This window comes from Seriola dumerili, unplaced genomic scaffold (assembly GCF_002260705.1).
Source record: "Seriola dumerili isolate Sdu_G_001 unplaced genomic scaffold, Sdu_1.0 BDQW01000088.1, whole genome shotgun sequence".
Taxonomy (NCBI): Eukaryota; Metazoa; Chordata; class Actinopteri; order Carangiformes; family Carangidae; genus Seriola; species Seriola dumerili.
This window is the reverse complement of record NW_019174343.1, coordinates 5,048,648-5,069,080: the sequence shown is the minus strand read 5'-3', so window position 1 is coordinate 5,069,080 and position 20,433 is coordinate 5,048,648. Positions and strand designations below refer to the sequence as shown.

At 40.6% G+C, this 20,433-nt stretch overlaps 1 protein-coding gene across 2 annotated transcripts in view; it reads left to right on the top strand.

Moving 5' to 3' along the window:
* LOC111221828 (integrin alpha-5-like) overlaps positions 1 to 20,433 on the top strand; it is a 42,734-nt gene that overhangs the window by 13,493 nt on the left and 8,808 nt on the right. For both annotated transcript variants that reach the window (XM_022745404.1, XM_022745403.1), the window contains exons 8-19: positions 1,176 to 1,220; positions 1,536 to 1,579; positions 1,744 to 1,800; positions 3,760 to 3,812; positions 5,301 to 5,509; positions 6,532 to 6,723; positions 6,816 to 6,861; positions 6,949 to 7,062; positions 8,992 to 9,047; positions 9,576 to 9,733; positions 11,272 to 11,409; positions 16,406 to 16,473. In XM_022745404.1, the coding sequence (XP_022601125.1) occupies positions 1,176 to 1,220; positions 1,536 to 1,579; positions 1,744 to 1,800; positions 3,760 to 3,812; positions 5,301 to 5,509; positions 6,532 to 6,723; positions 6,816 to 6,861; positions 6,949 to 7,062; positions 8,992 to 9,047; positions 9,576 to 9,733; positions 11,272 to 11,409; positions 16,406 to 16,473 (1,180 nt within the window). The remainder of the gene's footprint in view (positions 1 to 1,175; positions 1,221 to 1,535; positions 1,580 to 1,743; positions 1,801 to 3,759; positions 3,813 to 5,300; positions 5,510 to 6,531; positions 6,724 to 6,815; positions 6,862 to 6,948; positions 7,063 to 8,991; positions 9,048 to 9,575; positions 9,734 to 11,271; positions 11,410 to 16,405; positions 16,474 to 20,433) is intronic.

Genomic DNA, 20,433 nt, shown 5'->3' with positions numbered 1-20,433 from the left:
TTCCCAGAGGATTAAGTTTGAGAAGTTAATGAATTAAAAATTTACTGTGGATTTGCATGGTCCCCAGAGGATTTGAATGTTTTCGGTGATCCATTCACCTTAACATTATTGCCACCATCTTAAAGTTATATTTTTTGGGGGGCATTTTTGCCTTTATTTTTGATAGTACAGTGACAGATATATACACAGGAAAGTCAGGGAGAGAGAGAGGGGATGACATGCAGCAAAGGGATGTGGGTCGGATGTGTAACCATGGCTGCTGCGGTTAGGACTAAGTCCATGTGGTACGCAAGCCACCGAGGCGTCCCTAGTGTCACCATCTTGACAAAATGTATTAAAATCAAATCTGCAGATTTTTCTTCAGTTGTCTCATCACGTTTATGCTCCCCAGAGGATGTATTCTTTCCCTTATGGACACTTCAATAACTGTCCACTAACAGCTGACTTTCTAAACTGCAAACTGTTTAGAGACCTTTTTTACCTTACCATCTCTCCTGGTCTCTGTCAACCACAATATCTTTTGTTCCAATAACTTCAAGTGGCGTGAGCCTTCAAGATCGGTTCTTTTCTTTTCTTATGTTTCGTATAGTGTGTAGTGTCTGTGGTTCATGGATTCCATCAGCTGAACAAAATACTAAAGTTCATATTTAGTTGGGCTTTCAAGATGTGATTTACAATGTTGTTACAACCCCATACAGACCTTTTTTGCTTATATATGCAGCACCCACTCCTAAAAATATGTTCCCATGAATGTGGCAGTGCATGATGACAAGCTAGCACAGCGTCTTGGACATGTATCAGCATATGTCACTGTCCAATTCCAGTAGATGTTTCAGTTTTTTCCTACTCCTGGATTGGCACGTCCTGCTACTGCACCCTGACTATTTAATCTGACCCATGTGTCACATCAGTGTTAATGATCAATCAATTGAGCATCAGTCAAATGATGAAATGAAATGTTACACTTAAAGCTTGTGGGTTTGTTCTAACCACCAATACTGCAAAAAATAATACACTAGTGCTTCATGTTTTTATGCTTCTAATAATTACTGTTATAACCAAGTTCAAGTTCAAACAGACTCAAGTCACTTGTAATGTCAGTAATGTTGTATCCACCATTTCCAAACTCAGTTGTTTTTCTCTGTTCCAACTTTTACCCTCTATCTCTCCTGCAGGTTACTCTGTTGCTGGTGGTGAGTTCAGCGGGGACGATGAGGAAGGTGAGGGTCATATTTACAGTACTGAGAGCCAAAATGCATGGCTGACTACAGAGTGTGTTGACTCCCCCTGCAAGTCTAATAGTTAACTGCTCAGTCTTGGCACACGTGACTGTGTTGTAACGGAAAGGGATTATTAAGTCTTTCAGGAAGCAAGCACGTTTAGAAACCCAAAGAATAAAAAAAAAAAAAATCTGATAATTGTGGTTTTGGTGGTAGGTCACAAACTTTATCCAACATTGTATTGCATTCTTAGTTATCAGTCTTGATTTGAAATAACTCCTCCTAACCTTTTGCCTCGTTTTCTTTGTTTTGCAGATTTCATCACAGGAGTTCCTAAAGGACTCATGCTGTATGGTTTAGTAAGGAGTCCCCACATTTTCATTTTACACCATTTTACAGTGCTAATAGTCAGCAAAATATAAAAGTGAAATAATATCCATATAAACATACATGAGGTAAATGTATTCTGGCATTATGAACCACAATTTGTAATCAATAATGACTTCTGTTTGTCTCAAAATAGGTGTCCATATTAAATGGAAGGGATCTGAAGTCTCTGCTCAACTTGACAGGGGAGCAGGTATGTGCACATCTGGCTGAAGATTTTCTGTACTTTAGCCTGGCCCCTATTTTCATATGTGGGTACACATTTAAAGTGGCATGTGTTGAAGATGAAGGAATTTGCCCTGTGGAGAAGAGGCCTATACCAGGGTCAGAGGTCTAGCTTACTGTATGCACAGCTCATGGCTTCTGAAAGCTGTAAATCAAACCCAGAAAGAGCACCAGGATTGTGTTCATATTGTCACTGTATTGATTCAGCATGTGCTTTTTACAATAAATAGAAAGTGCTCAAGAGAGGGGGCATTGCTCTGTCAGACACTTGCTTGGCTTTTAGTCCTTTTGCTTTAAATATAACCCACAGATGATTTTTTTTTCAAACAAAATGACACTAACTCAGCAGCCAGGTCCATTTTTGGAAACTTTCTTCAGAGCAAACAAATTAGTCATCTGCTGTGTATTTTAGTGTGTGAAATGTTCACCACCGACTTGGAAACAAGAGTGCAACAGATATGATCCACAGTGTACCATAGCTGGCATTGAAGGCTCATGTTTTAGTGATGAGCCATAAGAAGATATATTTGTAGTTTTAAGAACCGAAAACCTTGTCTGTTTTTTTCTTGTGTAATTTAACAAGGCTTCATATTGCAACTTGTAAGAGCATGTGACCATGGACACAAGGGGAAGCATGTGCCTGAGTGTGTGTGTGTGTGGCTGCGTGCGTTCGGTGTGGGAGGTCATCAGTGACTGTTCAGTGGTGTCAGTCTCAGGGCGGAGGGCGCTGAATAAACTGTTAGGTCATAGTGAGAGTGATCTGAGGTAAACTCTCTCTGCGCTCTGTTGGTGAACACTGGTCCCTCTGTGGGTGCTTGGACTGCTCTGTCAAAGTCAGCTGCAAAAACACACCAGAGGGTCTTTGTGCAGGAGGCCCTGTTGATTTGGGGAATCAAACTTATAAATAAGTTTTCAAGACATTGATATGTGCAATTTTTTCTTTCTAGTCACATTTCATTGTCTTAACAATCCATGTTATGTCCTAATTGCATACTTTATACTATGGTTGGGTGATATGATTAAATATCATGGACTGTATATGAAGATGGACGTAGCCTGCGTTATGTTACTCATAGGTTTCTGAAGAGCGGTTTTGAAGCTCAGAGTGGGCTGCTCGCCGTCACCATCTTGGCAGTACCTGATTTTGCCACACTGTTTATACCAACGTAGCGTTCCCTTTTATTTCTAGGGCCCTTTGTGTCCAAAGTGGCACATGAGTGAGGTGGGCTGCTCTGGTTCCTGTTACTGTCCTGTGGAGATAAAAAGAGAATCAAAGGAATGTGATCAATAATGGTGGATCGCTAGGTGATCTCTTCTCACCTCAGATGAACATTCAGCTGGTTCAGAAAGTGTTGATCATGTCAGAGTGTGAATGTGTGTGGTAAAACAGTACTGGTATCATGGTGGATTTGAACTTTGTCCCGAGCCTCAGTTTGATTTATGTTGATATGAGCTGTGTTGCATGTGTGGTACAGGAAGACAACGCCAGTATTCAGTTTTGTTTTCCACAAGGGTCTCCAAACTCACTTCTGTGTAGCTGCACTGCAAATCACTTTGGAAAGTGAGAATCACGCAAGGTTGTAACCTGACCCTAATTTATCATACGTATGAAATTAAACCGGAAAAACCCAAATCCCATGAGTATTTTCTCCAAGTGAGTTTTAAAGGAGTTCGAGTCCCCAATCTCCAGACCCCCTACCTCTCCTGGAGCTTACAGAAGCTCTAACACTGAGCTCCATGAAAAGGAAGAAGAAGAGACCCCAGGGGATTGTGGGATTGAGAGATTGAAGAGGAGAGCTTGTGGGGGCGGTGGTGGAAGGTACAAAAGGGAAAAAGGACATGGAGAAAGAAAATGAAAGAAAAAAAGGGATCTATACAGCATGGTGTGATTACAGGCTAACTGGGTCTTGTTTGTAATACTTTCCAGATGGGGTCCTACTTTGGCTACGCAGTGGCAGCCACCGACATCAACAACGACGGGTGAGTGAGTGGAGTGACGGTGACACAGATGCTGGCAAAAAAAAAAATAGGGGAAAGGAGCTGAGGTGCTTGAAGAAATGTGGAGACTAAAAGTGAAGTGTGAGGTCACTGAAACAAAGGTCAACAGTAGGACTCTTTTGGAAGTTTCACACACTTGTTTGCTCATCCTGTCCCCTCAGTAATGTGTCATGAAAATCCCCCTTTCTGCTGAAATATTTTGTACACTCTCTCTATATAGCTCCTCTCTGCCTGTTTCACTTCTCCAGCCCTGGTAGAGTCACACTGTGAGAACTTTTTTTGGTTTTGTTTTTAATGTATTAGTGTAACCCACCAAAATGACTGTTTGTCACCCTTTAGAACTGATTCAGAAAATATGCATTGCACTAATTTAGACTGCACTTAGTATCAGTGAGTCACAGGCACAGACATGATTTTAGACACTTCGTCATTTGAATGTCCACAACTTTCAGTACACTAATTTCTCCTGAGTTCGAGTTGAGCAATCAAAAATATTTTTGTTTTATAGAAAGAGGAGTCGGATTTTTATATAATAATACAAAAACGACTTTTAAAAACATGTTTACATGTGGCAAGAGATGAGTGAACAATTATTAAACAGGATTAGGAATTAGGAAACTGTATTTCTCAGTTCACTGTGTCTTTAAAGGGACTATTTGTAAGTTTTCTCTGCTGCCAAACATGGTTTCTTGCCAGGAGCAGGTGGTGTTGATTGTCGCTTTGGCCATCATTGTCTTTACAATACAAGAGGTTATAATATGCCCTCTGAGCAGCGCTACGTCGTCAGGGCAGATTGGAGGCTACAGTGAGTTTGGGGGCTAGCTGGTTATCATTCTAATTTGAGTAGAAGGAAAGATGTGATAGAGACAAGACATAACATTGCTCTTGCTTTCCGCCATTGGAGACAGCTGTTGGCGAGTAATGGAATGAACTCCCAACATTTCTTCTTGTAAATAAACAGATGTTAATGCTAATATTAGCCATGTAGCAATAGCAAAACTTATAAATAACTCCTCTGAATAAAAGGAGAAAACTGTTAGCATTAACAGCTGTTACTAAGAAATGTTGTGAGTTCAACATCAAACTCACCAACAGCTGTCTCCAGAGGCGGAAAGCAACGGCAATGTTAACTCTTGTTTTGTTTCATTTTCTATCATTTCTTTTCTTCTGCTGAAGTTAGCTTGCTAACCAGCTAGCCCTGGTTCAGCTGGACTGTTTTAGCACTTTCTGATAACAAATCACTGAAGAAGTAGTGCTGCTTGTATTGTCAATGCAATGCTAGCTGCAGCTCTTGTCAAGACTGGTAAGTAAACAGCTGTTAATGCTAATGTTGGCTATGTAGCAATAGCAAAACTTACAAAATAGCTCCTTTAAGGGGTTAATTTAGGGAAAATAAGACACTTTTAGATATCTCTTCTCCTTCCACCTTTATCCACATTATTTCACTCTTGCCTTTGCTTGCCTCCCCAGTCTGGATGACCTGGTGGTGGGAGCTCCAATGTTCATGCGTCGTGGGTCCAACGGGCGTCTGGAGGAGCTGGGAAAGGTGTACGTGTACCTCCAGAGGGGCCCTTTGCAGCTGGAGGCAAGCCAGTCCCACCTCCTTGGTCAGCAGGCCTTCAGCCGATTTGGCTCCTCCCTGGCTCCACTGGGTGATCTCAACCAAGATGGATTTAATGGTACATACAGCATGAGTTAAATGTTGGATGGTAATAGCATTAATTAGACAGCAGTGATTTTTATATTCATTTAACTATTCATTATTTTTCAAACTAAAACGCTATGTGAAGGTCTATGGGATAAATTACACACTGATGTATCCCAAAGATTTTTCTCTCTGACACTGCTTTAAGAGTTAAAAGTTTCATCAGTCTGGGCTCAGTGGAGTGTTTTAATGAGCCATCATGATTTAAATTGAGGCTACAACATCAAAATTGACTGATTTCACTGTCTCAAATTTGAGGATTTGTTGCTTTCAAACATGAAAACCTAATATCTTTGGGTTTTCTACTGTTGGTTGGACAAAATATACATCATCTTGGGCCGTGGGCAATTATAATGAGATTAATCTTTCATGAAAATAGTGATATTTGCAGCCCTAATAAATAGTTTATTCTATAATAAACGTGACGTTACTTAAGGGGAAATACTGAGGGAAAAATGTTGGAAAATGTCATTACAGTTTCTCAGAATCCACAACGACATCTTCAGATTTCTTGTTTTGTTTGACCTTTAGCATAAAACTGAAAAATATTAAGTTCAGACTGATATGAATCAGGAAAAAGCAAGGACTCACATTTGAGAAGCAGGAACTAGTGAATATTTTGTTGATGATAATGGTCAAAGCAACTGATTTAATGCTCCAGCGCTCATTTAAAACTAGGTATTTGGCAGCTCCAACTGAGTTACTGGAAGAGTCACCTTATATTCACTCATGATTCTGCTAAATCTAATGAAGTAAATCACCATAAAACAAAGCAAATCACCTGAAGATAATAATCAGTAACTTCTTAACTGGCCCATGAAAAAACTTTTACCCCAGCCCATAACAATGATTGTTTATAGTTTCGCTGATTTAGCGATATAATCATAATGTGTTGTGCTCACTGTAAATTGCTGTGAATGTAATATACATACACAGGTTGTATACACAGATTTTGAGAAAAGAATGTAACAGTGTGTTGCTGCCGTTTACAATCAGACATGGCCATTGGCTGCCCTTACGGAGGAGAAGACCAGCAGGGATTGGTTCTCATTTATAACGGTCATGCTGGAGGACTGATGGATACGCCCACTCAGACTCTCTCTGGCCAATGGGCTTCCAGCTCGTTCCCAGCCAGTTTTGGCTTTGCTCTGCGAGGCAATAGAGACCTGGATCAAAATGGCTACCCAGGTACTGCAGAGAACAGTCCACCACCAGGCCTCTATCAGCACTCTTATCTTCATGGATGAAGTCTTCATTAAACTCACTTTCTCTCCTTGCAGATCTGATTGTCGGTGCCTTTGGGGTAGATAAAGCAGTGCTGTACAGGTATGTTAGTGCCCTCAGCAGTGTAATAACACATAAATAGATCTTTCTATTTATTCTCATTCTTCCATGGTCTGTGTCTTCAATCAGGGCTCGGCCAATAGTGAGTGCCAGCGCGTCTCTCACAGTGCAGCCAACCATGTTCAACCAGGAGGAGAAGACCTGTGAGCTGACCGCTAGAAATGAAACCATTGATGTGTCTTGGTAAAGTTCAGCTCCACTTGTATATCAATAGGAAGATTATACACTGTTGATCCAACATGCAGTATTTGTCACTGTAGTGGAAGAGTATTTAATGAGCTCTCTGACAGAATAACAGAACATGGAAAGTCTTGCAAATGTTATGTAACACACATCTTAGCTCAATTGCAGCTTTCTAAACTTTTCCTCACGAGAATGTCAAATGACTTCATGTTCCTACCAGTTTCCTGTCCAGGCTGCTCTGAACTACACACTCAGTATTCTTAGATCCAGTGAATAAAAGGGGAAATACACCAAGCTTTCAATCTCAGTCAAGCTCTTTCCACAAGCTCACTTTAACCATCACATTAAATGTGGAACATTTTTAGACTACTGTGGTGGGCATTTGCCAAACTGGCTGGCGTTTTAGTATCTGCCTGGTAGGTTGATACAAGTGAGTCTTGTTTTTGTGTTTATTGGTGTTTTTTGCTACCTTGGAAACAAAAAGGAGACAGAAGGAGTGGAGAAGAGGGAGTGGGAGTAAGGTGGAGTAGTTATATGGAAAGATGAAAAAAGGTGGGGAGAGTAGAGTGGAGTATTGAGCTTTGAAAAGGTTGGAAAAAGGGTTGTAACTTTCTTGAAATGAATCAGATATGGTTTGGCATCAGCACTACGCGTACCCATGGTTCATGTGAGCCTTTATACAACCACAGACACGTGTGTGTCTACTGATTTTCTGAAGAATTAGATACTTTTTTCACTCCTCATTTGTTTTGGTGACACCCATGGTTACCGTGGTAACAGCAACTATGGATTCATAGAACAGCAAAAGACGCCTTTAACAGCTCTACTTTCTCAGAAATACAACAGACAAGCAATAGCTGTATATGTTTACACTGATCTTTATTAAATGTGTTGTTTTATAGACACATTTTTCAAAAAGGGACACAGTCAGCGCAGAGATAAACACACTGTGTTTCCTTTGGCTTTTTATTGTGTTTCGCCAGTTGAGAGTTTTTAAGCAGCCGCAGTAGGATGTCCCATTAGCATTAGCAATAACTCAGTGACATGATGTAGAGAGAGAGTAAACAGTGAGGATGAACAAACATTAGCACTGGATTACATGTATGCAGCCTCTAAACACACAAGAATCACGACTGAATAAAGTTACCCTGTGAACACGAGAGCCAGCAAAATACAAAGAAGCCACAACCATTAGCCCACGCTAGCATTGCCATGATATGCTACAGCAATGCTGGCAGTCAGCCAGTTAGCAAGAGCAACATTTGTCGAACAAATTCATAATATGGGTAACAGCAAGTTATCATGCCTCTTGTAGGAGATCCTCCTGGATCCTTCAGCAGCTCGTACAGTTCTCCAGCTTGGTAAAGCCAGACCATTATTGGCTCCACAGTCAGAATGGGAAAGAAATTCAGCCTTGGACTTATCTGCTGGGGCCGGCTGCCTTTATGACACTTTATGAAAACTTTATAGATGTTTTAACAGTCGACTGGCTGACTGTAATTTAAGCCGGTAGTCCCTATGTTCAGTCTGCCTGTGCTCTGGTCTTATCTCTTTCTTTATCAGAGGGCTTTCATGGTTTCCTCTTTAGTGTAGGAAATTCTGGAAAGTCGTTTCACGTTGGTGCCTGTGCGTTAATCAACGGTTTACAGGAGGGACTCACATTCACTAACATGCACACGTACATGCAGTAACGTGCACACGCTGTCAGACCAGCTACCAAAACAAGAGACCAGTGAAACTCACATTACAACACACACATAGGGGGGTGTGACTTTTTTTCTCTGCTCAGGACGCCATTACTCCACTATATATTACATAGAAAATAGTTGTTGCTGCTATACTATTGTTTAAAATTTTGTTTACGGTACCTTTAAGGATTATAATGTTTTTGGGTTTTTTTTCATTTTTTTTTCTGTGTTCAACCTCCAGTGTCAGCATCACTTTCTGCCTGCTGGCTAATGGGAAGCACCTCCCCTCTCATCTAGGTGAGACACACACGCAATCACTCACACACACAGATGGTCCCTATTACCTTGCTTTCTTTGTGTAGCCACAAGTATGCTGGACCTCACTGTGGTCAATTTGGCAGTTAAGATCAAGATAAAAGAACAATTATGTAAATACAGGGTAACTTGGTGGGCTCCGGCAGTTTAGAAGAATGCGTGTGTGTTTATTTTAAGTGTGCGGGTGTGTATTGTCTATGTTCTCTGCATAGCAATACCCTCTGTGTGTTTCTGTATACTGTATGCAGAACACAATCGCACTTAAAGGCGCTTTACCATGATACTGTTTACCACTGTATGTGTGTGTGTGTGTGTGTGTGTGTGTGGTGATGGATATTATAGTATATCCATACAAATATGTGTTTGTGTGCCTATGCATAAATTTAAATGCATTTTGTTTTTAACACAGGCATACAGATGTACAGGTGCCTACTCACTTTTTTCTTGCCTGGTGTGTGTGTGTGTGTGTGTGTGTGTGTGTGTGTGTGTGCTTATGTGTGTATATTCAAGGCTTTGTGGTAGAGGTCCAGCTGGACAGTATGAAGCAAAACCAGAAGGAATCCACAAGGAGGACTCTGTTCCTGGACAGTCAGCAGCCCAGTCTGGTGAAGACCTTCAGCCTCGCCAACGGGGAGCGCTCTTGCCATGACACATCAATCTATCTACGGGTCAGTCACACTAGCTGTGTTTATACCTCAGTGTCTAGCAGACTGGATGTATTTTTTTTTAATGTTGCATATTACAAAATGCTTTTTAGGTATATTTCTATGAGGTAGACAAGAATACATAATTAAACAAGATGCTAGCATCTCTATGATGCTGTACTAACTTGCTCACAATGACAATCCTAAGGTGGTGATGTTAGGCAAGTCTCAGGTGTAATCAGGTATAATGTTTACCGTTGTCACTATCTTCGTTTAACAATAAGCACAGTACAGCTGAGGCTGATGGGAACGTCATCTCACAGCTATTTGGTAATAAAACAAAGCATTGGACAACTTTAAATTTTGACCTGATGATGGAGAAAGATGAACGTCAAGGGATCACAGTCATTATTAGAAAACATCCTAAAGTGAAAACAAATTAATTCTGTGGGGACCATGAAATAGCAACATTTGGTACAGCCAAATGAATGATTTAAAAATAGTCACAAAATCTGCTTTGCAAATTTTTTATGAGGAAGCAAATGCACTCGACATGTTTGTTAGGGATCATTGATAACACACCGTGTGTTCCGGTGAGAAACTGTGAATGTAAACAATCCTCAGTTGTTTACAAGAAAACTCAGCACCTTTAAGGTTGGAGTGTTTAGCTTGTATGTGCTTGGAGTCAATCATACAGCTGTTTCCAGATGACTGCTCAAGCGCATTGTTGAAACAGTGCACATTAGTGTTCATGACCAAAACTATGATAATAATGCCCAGGTCATAAATAAACTGTTTTGGTCCCTTTAATTTCAGTCATATTCCATGCTGTCATCTGAAGATGAAAATAAAGACGGATGATTTCCAAACATAAAAGTAATGTGCACTAACTATGCACTAAATGTTCTGGTTCTTAATCCTGTGCCAGAACCGGGCTGCTTTTCATTGGAGCCGTTTAATCAGAGACTGTTTTTCACCTGCAGCACCAGGTGAATGCAATTAACTCATTGCCAGGACAGAGGTTAAAGTCATTTCCTAATACACAGAGTTTGAAGTTTCCCGTTTGAAGTGCTATTTGTGGTGAAACTACTACAGTACCAATCTTCTCGTCACTCAGCGGTGACCTGATCAAAGTGAATGTCTAACAAAAACACTTAGGTCATGTGTAGATGTTCACTGTAAGGGCACAATGATCAGAGCACTTTGCTCTTTGACAGAATAGGAGATGGTTTGAGTAGAAACAGCTAACCATCCACTCACCTGTGGGTCCACACTTACCTGTCCGTACATAATTTCTTTAAAGGGGCCACATCAATCCTCCAATCAGGCCAAACCGTTGCTGTAACATCTGCTTTTAATTTCATACCGTGTGACAGTGTTTTTCTTCTAAAGAATTTCACAGTAATTTTCACTAGAAAACTCATCAAGTGTCTGTTTGTTTCAGAAAACTGAACCAAACAGCGCATTAATACACCATATGGAGGTTTAATCACTCCATGGAGACAATATGTGTATTTGTGTGATTAACACCAGTTACTCAAACAGTTGCGTCTTTGTTGCAGGGTGAAGAGGAGTTCCGGGACAAACTCTCTCCCATTTACATCAGTCTTAACTTCAGTCTGGATCCTCATGCTACGATGGCCCAGCGTGGCCTCAGACCAATCCTGAACTATCAGACAGAACAGCTTATAGAGCAGAAGGTAAGTGTTCTCATCTAATGATACACATACACACAAAAATCATCTTTGACTGATGTTCAGTCGGGTCTTTTTAGAACAATACTGACTCTAATAATTACTACAGTAATTCATTTAAATTAATTTACTGGAAAAAACATGCAGGTGTTTTGTAATGGTTTTTTTCTATTGAGAGAGAGAGTTTAGTGAGTAAATTAAACTGAAACATTTAAAGTCAAGAGGAAAAAAAACAGGATTTTGGAAAGTGAGTCCGACCTCCCCCTGAGTAAACCTGAGGAAACTGAATATGTTTGGTTTTGGATAAAACAAGAAATGTGAATACATTTCTTTGATGGAATTATATTGGGTGTTTTTAATAGTGTGTGTTATTTAATAGACATAACAATAAGTCGAGAAAACAATTGGCAGACTAAGCGATGATGTAAATAATCGCTAGTTGCAGCCCTAGTTGCTAACTCTAAGGTTGTCTCGGTCAGTAGCATCTGTATGTAAAGACATTTAAAGATATTTTTGTGTTTTAAACATTAAAAACTAATGTTGATTAGCTCTTCCAGTGTGTGCTGCGTGAATATGATGTGTAATAAATACATGTCAGAAATATAAGAAATCATCCCTAATTTCCCAACCTGGAAATCCTTGAAGCACTGCTCTGTTTCACTTCTTCCTGGAAGCTCAAAGGATATGAAGTGTATTTATATATGACATTACCACACTAAACATCTAGACCGCACCACTTTTACAGCCTAACTAAACAGATGGTCACCATGAAGATTACGAGTGGAGAGAGAGGATCACATGATGAATATTTTCACAAACAATCTAAAACCATGTACAAGTGGTTCTTATATACACAGTGGTTCTCTGGACTATATGTGTTTAACTTTACTCTCCCCACCACAGCACACATCCCACTGTTTACAGTCTGCATGCAGGAAATTTATTTGAAAGGCAAAGACGGAGGTTACAGGCCGCCATTTTAAAACCGACATCAAATGTAAGGGCCCGCTCTAATGCTGAGCCACATATGGTTAGAGGTTGAGGGTCAGGCCTGACAGAGCAAGAGCTGATTACAGCACTCTCTGGTCTTCGTTGGTGTTTTTTTTTTTAGTTTTTTTTGTTTCCTATATGAAGAGCTGGAAGGTTTATGAAGGACCGGCGAGTCATGGCTCTGCAAAAACACAGAGGGAGGACTGACAGCTCCGTTTGGGTGGGGCGGAGCTCAGCTCCCAGACATCTGGTTGTGGTTTGTTTATGTATGTTGTCAGTGGTCTCCTCCACCAAAGCCAGAGCCAGAGCCTGAAAACGTGCACATGTTTATGAGAGTGATATAAGGTGAAGTGAGTATGTGATGTGGGTGTGTGAGTGTGTGTGTCGTGTGCTTGTAAGTGGCTTTTTTTTCAGCCCAGAAACCTTCTCCTCACGTGAGAGGAATCAAGAGGCTTTTCATCCACTGATCACCTTCCTCCCATAACACCCCCCTCCCCCCCAACCTCACCCCCCCACCCCCAGCACAATTTTAAATTGTTGACTTTTTTAGATTTTCAACGCAGTACAAACACAGTAAATATCAATATGAATGGATAAAGGAGGGTATTAGTGTTCCAGGACTCTAAGAACCATGTTTTCATTCTAAGTCTTAATAATATCAGAAAATGCAACTATTATTATTATTTTATTTGTTTATTTATTTGTTTATTTGTTTTGAAAGCTTTGAAATTACAGTTCCCATGATGCTTTGGGGGACATAAACAAGAAGTATAATATTGTCATTAACTGTTACCTATATAATAGACACTAAATGGTTCACTTACTCAGTAATGAGGACACAAACTGATCATCTTTATTTTGCATGATTACTGACAAATATAGAGTCAGCCTTTGACATAGACAATTTTGCATCTGTAAAATGAAAAGCATTGCATTGTGGGAGAGTTAGCACTAAGTGGTGTACATGCCAAGAACCTTTTACATTTACATACATCTGCAGCATAGCTTATGTTTGTTTACACTTTGGCAAATCAGAACCATAAAAAGTTGCCAAATAAGTTAGCAGATGTACAGACAACCATCACTGGATTACTTTGACATTGAGGAAAAGTAAAAAAAAAAAAATGGGACGTTATAAGGAAAACATTTTTTTTCCCTAGGTGGATTTATGGTCAAGTGTTCACAGTCGACATCTGAGAAGTGTCACAATGAATCTAAAAACGTGTATCATGCCTGTGTTAACATGAGACTGAGTTATGACTCTGAGAAGAAGTAGGACTTTTTATGACTTTTTTTATGACTTTTATCTCATGCAGTATCTTTGCCTCAGAGGCATAGACTGTATATAAATATATATATACATATATTTTTTATACAGTTTATGTATATATCTTTATTTACAGTCCCTCTTCCCCATGTTTAATTCTGTCCTGGGATGTGGGCCTCACGGTGTGAAGACCTCTTGTTCACGCAAACATGCTGGTGCACATGTAGAGTAACACAAGGCTCCACGCTGACAATTTAGCACACACTATGTTGAGTTACACCATAGATGCGGTGTTCAGCCTCGCTGCTCTGTCTCTTCAGTCCAATGCATGAATTCAAATGGGGTGGAATCCACTGCCTTCCAATGGGCGGAGTCCTGCAGGAATTACATACATTTCAGTGGAGTGATGGACTGAGGGAAATGAATCACAGCTGAAAATCCTGCTTCTGCTGCCTTCAAGCTGTTAAAATCTTATACTGTGGCAGCGACATAACAATTCAATTTCATGTTAGATCATTGCTGGGCATGGTCACAGTGCTACAGGCCACAATTCTGACCACAGCAACAGTTAAAGCTATAATAGTTCAAATTTTTATTGTGTCACACTCCATTATTCACACTATTAATGGTTTTCCACTAATAGCCATTTCATGTATCTATGTTCTGTAATTGGTTCACTTGGTTTTCATTGTTACTTGTGGTTTCTGCCTTTTTGCGCAGGATTCAAATTACATACTCTCTGATTTTGAAGATTTTCTTGTGATTTAAAATTTTGATGATCAGTCTTTTCCTGTGATTCCTGATTTCTTGGCATGAATGTAGTTTAAACAAAAATGAATAATTGAGATTTTCTGATGTTATTCTATCTATTGTATTTTTTCATATCTGACACCAGTTTCAGTTTGTGTTGAAACAGTTTTAGAGGTAGTTGGTGATGCTGTTGAACTGTACTGTATTAGAGATGTTTCTGTTATTTAGCTTTCCCGGGGGAATGAATCGGTGCGGCATCAGCAGTAATGCGGACGTTGTACCAGACCGTTGTGGTGAAGAGGGAGCTGAGCTGGAAGGCAAAGCTCTCAATTTACCAGTCGATCTTTGTTCCGGCCCTCACCAACGATCATGAGCTTTCAGTAGTGACTGAAAGAATGAGGTTGCGGATACGAGTGGCTGAAATGGGTTTCCTCTGTAGGGTGGCTGGGCTCAGCCTTAGAGACAGTGTGAGGAGCTCAGACATCCGGAGGGAGCTCGGAGTAGAGTCGCTGCTCCTTCATGTGGAAGGAGCCAGTCGAGGTGATTCCTGGGCGTCTTCCTTTGGAGGTTCTCTCCCGGCACGTCCAACTGCGAGGAGACCCCGGGGCAGACCCAGAACTCACTGGAGGGATTACATATTTAATCTGGCCTGGGAACGCCTCAGGATCCCCCAGGGGCAGCTGAGAAGCGCTGCTGGAGAAAGGGACGTCTGGAATACCCTGCTAAGCCTGCTGCCACCACGACCCAACCTCGGATAAGCGGAAGAAAATGGATGGATGGACGGGCTAATGGAATTTGATAAAAATGATTTCTAGGTGTTTATTGTAAATATTTTATTATTACTATGATTCTTAATTAAAGTCTTAATCTGCAAGTGCCCCACAGAACATAGTCTTAGCATGCAGTGGAATAGTCATTGGTCTCCCAGGTATAATTTAGATGTCTGTATTTTCATTGCCTCACGTCTTAAAGGTGGCCAAAGGGGCAACAGCACGCTCGATTCCTTGAAGAGCTGGAGGGAAACATGGGTCACATGGATCAAAGTTCTGGGAAGATGAAAAGTGGTTAGACGGAAGGGAAGATAAATTGGAGCTCATCACTTGTGTAATGTATTGTAAGTCTGTTACAGAGCACGTGTGCTCCTGTCTGCTTGGTGTTAAATGACTGATAGCCTCCTGAGTCCTGGGTGAGTGTAAAACCAGGGACTTGAATCAGGAATCTCCGCTGAGACATTGTTAACCATTGCCAGGCTGATTCTTTGCTCTGTAGCCCTGCATAGCATTCTTTTACAATCTAATGTTTCCCATATGTTGGAGAGATGGGGCCATGGCAACACTGACAGTATGGAGCTACATGAGAGAAGTGGTGGAGACAGAAAAGGGAGAGTAAAGCAGAAAGTTCAAGGGACATGCTGGAAAAGACAATACCGTCAAATCAAATCACATTTATCTTTTTTCTGTGGGTTTTACCAAGTCATCCGTCATGTTAGACTGAAGAGCAGATTAAGACCAATTCTCCTCTAAATGTAAGGTTTTCACTCTTTTTGATCGAGGCTTTTCCACAAAAATGTCGTTCTTGTTTAGAGGGAATTCATCATCCTTTCATCCTCCTAAACCTTTGCCATGTTTCTCTGTTCTTCCCTTTCTTCTTTCCCACATGTAAAGCACATATTACTTCCATGATGCAAACATGAAAGGATGCTGCTTTGACACAACGGCTTGGCATCTGGTTGTTACAAATATTGATACAGTTTTGTAGGATATGTATAGTCTGTATCTTCTCTTATCCTTTCATTAAATCATGAATCTAGTGTAGCGGCTTCTATAAACATCCTCTTCCTCCAAAGCTTTATTCTCTCCATACCTTTGGACTCTCTTCCCCGGGTACCTCTCTCTCTCTCTCTCTCTCTCTTTCACACATCAAATCCACCCCTTGCTCGTCCTTGCCCCGCTAACCCTTTTCCCCCATTTATCTCTGTTCTTCTGTCTTTCTCAGGCCCAGATTCAACTCGATTGTGGAGAGGACAACGTCTGTGTCCCCGACCTCAAACTGGCTGTTCATGGGTGAGAGGAAATCACCTTTGTATTACTTTACCTGACGCAACAAACAAAACATAAACCCAGCTGCCGGTTGATCAGAGCAGTGAGAGGGAACTAAAAGAGTGAAGGAAAACCAAAACAATGAACTGAAAGGAGTTAAAATGATTCATAGAGCTGAAGGGAACTGTAGCGTTGGGTGGGTTAACCATGACAAACGACGCCTTTCACATTACACATAGTCATTTAATCCATGATTAATATGAAAAATATTGATTAATGCAGCTTTAACTGTGTTCCAGACCAGCACTACAGTAAGAGCTTGGAAACAAACAAAACAGAATAAATATAATCACATTATACTGGAAAATCAAAAAAGCTATATAATGGCAGAGAAGTTGATTGTCTTTTTTTGATGCAACAAAGTTCCTCAGGCCAGAATCAAACTGTGGCAGATTTTAAAGATCTCATAAGTGAATGATATTGCACAATGTGCACAGTAAAAAAAACAAAAAAAAAAACTCACATACTTCTTCTCAAGGACACACACGCATACACACAGTAAGTTAAACTCAGGGTTAGTTTCCCTAGTGAGTTACCTAGTGATACTGAATGACAGAGAAGTATTGTTGCTATGGTTACCTGCAGATAAGATAATGAGTTTGGTGAAAAATAATGAAAGAGAAGAAGCTTAAGAATGATATAATGAGGAATAAACATGATTCAGAGAAATCCAGACACAGATGATGAGAGGCTGTTTACAGCTTGTAACGAGTCTAAACTGGAGTCCAGATACAGAGGAGAGATTCCTGACTCTTGGCACACTCACTTATTGTTAATTAATCATGTATCTGTGTTTGTGGATGGGCGTCAGCCAAATATCCGGCGGTGTCTCAGTCCATTCACAAAGCGAATACACACACACACACACATACACACACACACACACACACACACGCTCTGACGCCCTCCTCTCAGCCAGCGAGCTCTGTTTTTTATTACACGGCCATGTGATTTCTCTTAGCTGCAGAAATACACTCAGTGAGAAAAGTTTCCCATGAAAACTCAAAGATCTACATTTGTAGTTGCCACAGGACAAAATGATTCAGCACTTTCACTGAACAGAATTTCCCCTCACTGACATATAAGACGCAGCACTTTTCTCGAGCTCGCCAAGAATTCACAAACAGTGGGATGTTTAACATTCACAGCCTAGAGGGCTGTCACTGTTGTTTTGGTTGTTTCCTCTGGCTTCAGTTACACTTCTATGAGCTTTATGATTCACTGTATTTTTCCAACAAATGAAACCGTAGTGTAACGTCTCCACTATACGCTGCAGACTTCTGTCCGCTCTCAGCATCTGCTCAGTGTTGGTGTTAGGGTATCAGTGTTGCTTCCTCTGCATTCACTAAACTTTCCCGAGCCTAATTAAAATCATCTGGTGGTTGTCTTACCTACTGAGGGGTCACTGTGTCCAAACCCTCTGAAGAGAGGGGGAGGGGAGGAGGATGCAGGGAATGAAAAAAGAACCCTGATTCTGACCCTCAACCAGACTCCTTTCCCCCCTTTCTGCTCAATAGAAACATGAATTTATCACCACAGAGTGTAGCTGTTGGGGGAGGGATGAAACTGGAGGGTGTTGAGAGGATTTATCACTACACTGAAAGTGTGTTTGCACACAGGGGCGTCACTGTGAACATGCAGAATACGGTGGGGGTCGGTTTCCTGAGACAAATCACGGTGATCAGATTTGGGGCATTTCCCAGGTCAGTCATGGACAGATATGCAGGAGAAAATGGCCTTTGGGGACTGTCTTAAAACAGTGAAGTATTGTCTGGACCGACTTCACGTCCCTGCTTTTCATTATGGTTTACAATTGCTCCTTGGGCATTCTGGTCGTACCCTGCACCAACTCACTTACAATTGACTCGGCAGTAGAGATAGCGCAAATTAAACTGCCAGCATGTAGAGGCTGTAAATGAAAGCATAGATAAATGTGTAAAAGATGAACACCAACAGCCAACAGACATGCTAGTGACCCTTTAAATGCCGTATGCATGGTGGTTTCGTGAGCTAAATGCTAACCTCAGCATACTCAGTTTTAGAGTTTTAGAATGCTAACAGCTGTTACTTATCTGTCATTAGTTTTGCAGCTATTTTGTCATAAAATATTGGACATATTAAAAATTTGAGGGCACAAGATGAAAAGTTAAGGGACAATTAAAGTTATTACAATTCATCCTGACGGGGACATGACCGTCTGTACCAAATTTCATTCCAATCTATGCAATAATTCTTGAGACATTTCACTGAAAACCACAAATATCAACCACATGGTGGCCCTAAAGGCAAAGCCAGGGATCACCAAAGTGATTGATCCTCTGGAACCATAAATGGCTGTAAAAGATTTAATTCTTTAATCATTTTACTCATCTTCATCTTCATCTCTTGATCATATTTGTATACTATATACTGTACAGTAGGATTTGACATAGTATGTCATAGTGTTAGAAACAGACAGATGTTTCAGTCAGCACAAACAGCACAAACACTTACTGTGTTTGGAACAAACCATCCACACTGAGTTTCAAGACCCATCTGAACCTCTTCGTCAGTAGCTGCACTAACCAATATTTTTATATTACAGATCTAAAGAATTTTCACTTGTTCCTGTGTCTTTCAGCTCATTGTTGTGTTTTTGGCTCGACTGCAACAGTTGGGCCAACCCCATGAACACAAGTTTTGCTGACTGACTGACTGACTGACTGACTGACTGACTGACTTACTGACTGACTGACTAACTGACTGAGTAATGTATGCTGAGTAATCAGCCGAATGCCACCTGATTTTTGAGACGCTTAAGTGCTGAACTTACACTGTTGGTCACCCAGCTCAGTGTTGGAGTTTTCCAATCAGCTGATGCTCTGTCAAAATGAATTGGTGTGAAAAGTTTCTATTACGCCATCAGGGGGTGTTTACAGGCAGTGTTGCTCACTTGGCGCCATCTGCCACTAGATTTCCCAACTTTTCCGACCTTTAGTGACTTTCTTTTCTAGTGACTGTCTGACCGCAATGGCATAGCTTCTATCTCTCTGAGAAATATAGCTCAAATCACAGCACTGCCACTGTCTTTCACTTATGTGTTTGGTGACTTTGTGAGACAATGTCGTGGTTATAAAATAAAATCAGGTTGGCAGTGCAGAGGAGCTGCTTGGAAGTGACTGTCGGTTAACATGTTTAAGTTTTAATGGGCCACATTTCAGTTACTATCATATATTTCTGTTCCATTGTCAGAAAACAGAAACAGAAAAGAATATAAATGAGAACAGCTTTATTGGCAATTCAGCTTTATTAAAATATACATATGGGAGCACAGAGAGGAGGAGAGAAGCAAACGGATAAAGGGCTGAAACCAGCTGACATTAGGCCGAAAAGCAAATACAACGCAATGACGCCATGAAGATGCTGATTAGAGTATTACATCATCCACTGGCATTTAGAGAGTTTTGGAGCAGGCTTTAGCCGGAAAAGTAGTTGTTTACAGCAGTTTTTCAACAGTTTTCAACTACATCCTCAATTTCACACATTGACCATACACAGGCCATATACTAGGTTTTCAGCAAGTCTTGTTATGGTCTGTGTCAGCTGCAGAAGACACTTCTTTTCAGCAAAAAATAAAAACACTCGTCACACAACCTGTGTAGCACCAAACAGCAGTCAGACAGAGTTAGTGACCAGCTGTTGAACATAGTGGAACATTTAGATGGAGACTGTGTCTGCTGGATGTGCACATACGCAACTTAAATTGGTGAAACAAATCAAAATGAGGATTGTAATATGATAACAGTTTACAGAATATATATGTTTGATCTCTGCTTTAATTAGCTAACTTGCAAATATGTCAGTGTTATATTAACCACACTCAATTATGGGTTCTGTATTTATCTTTTATAGGAAAACAGTACAGAGTTTGTATTAAAGGTCCTA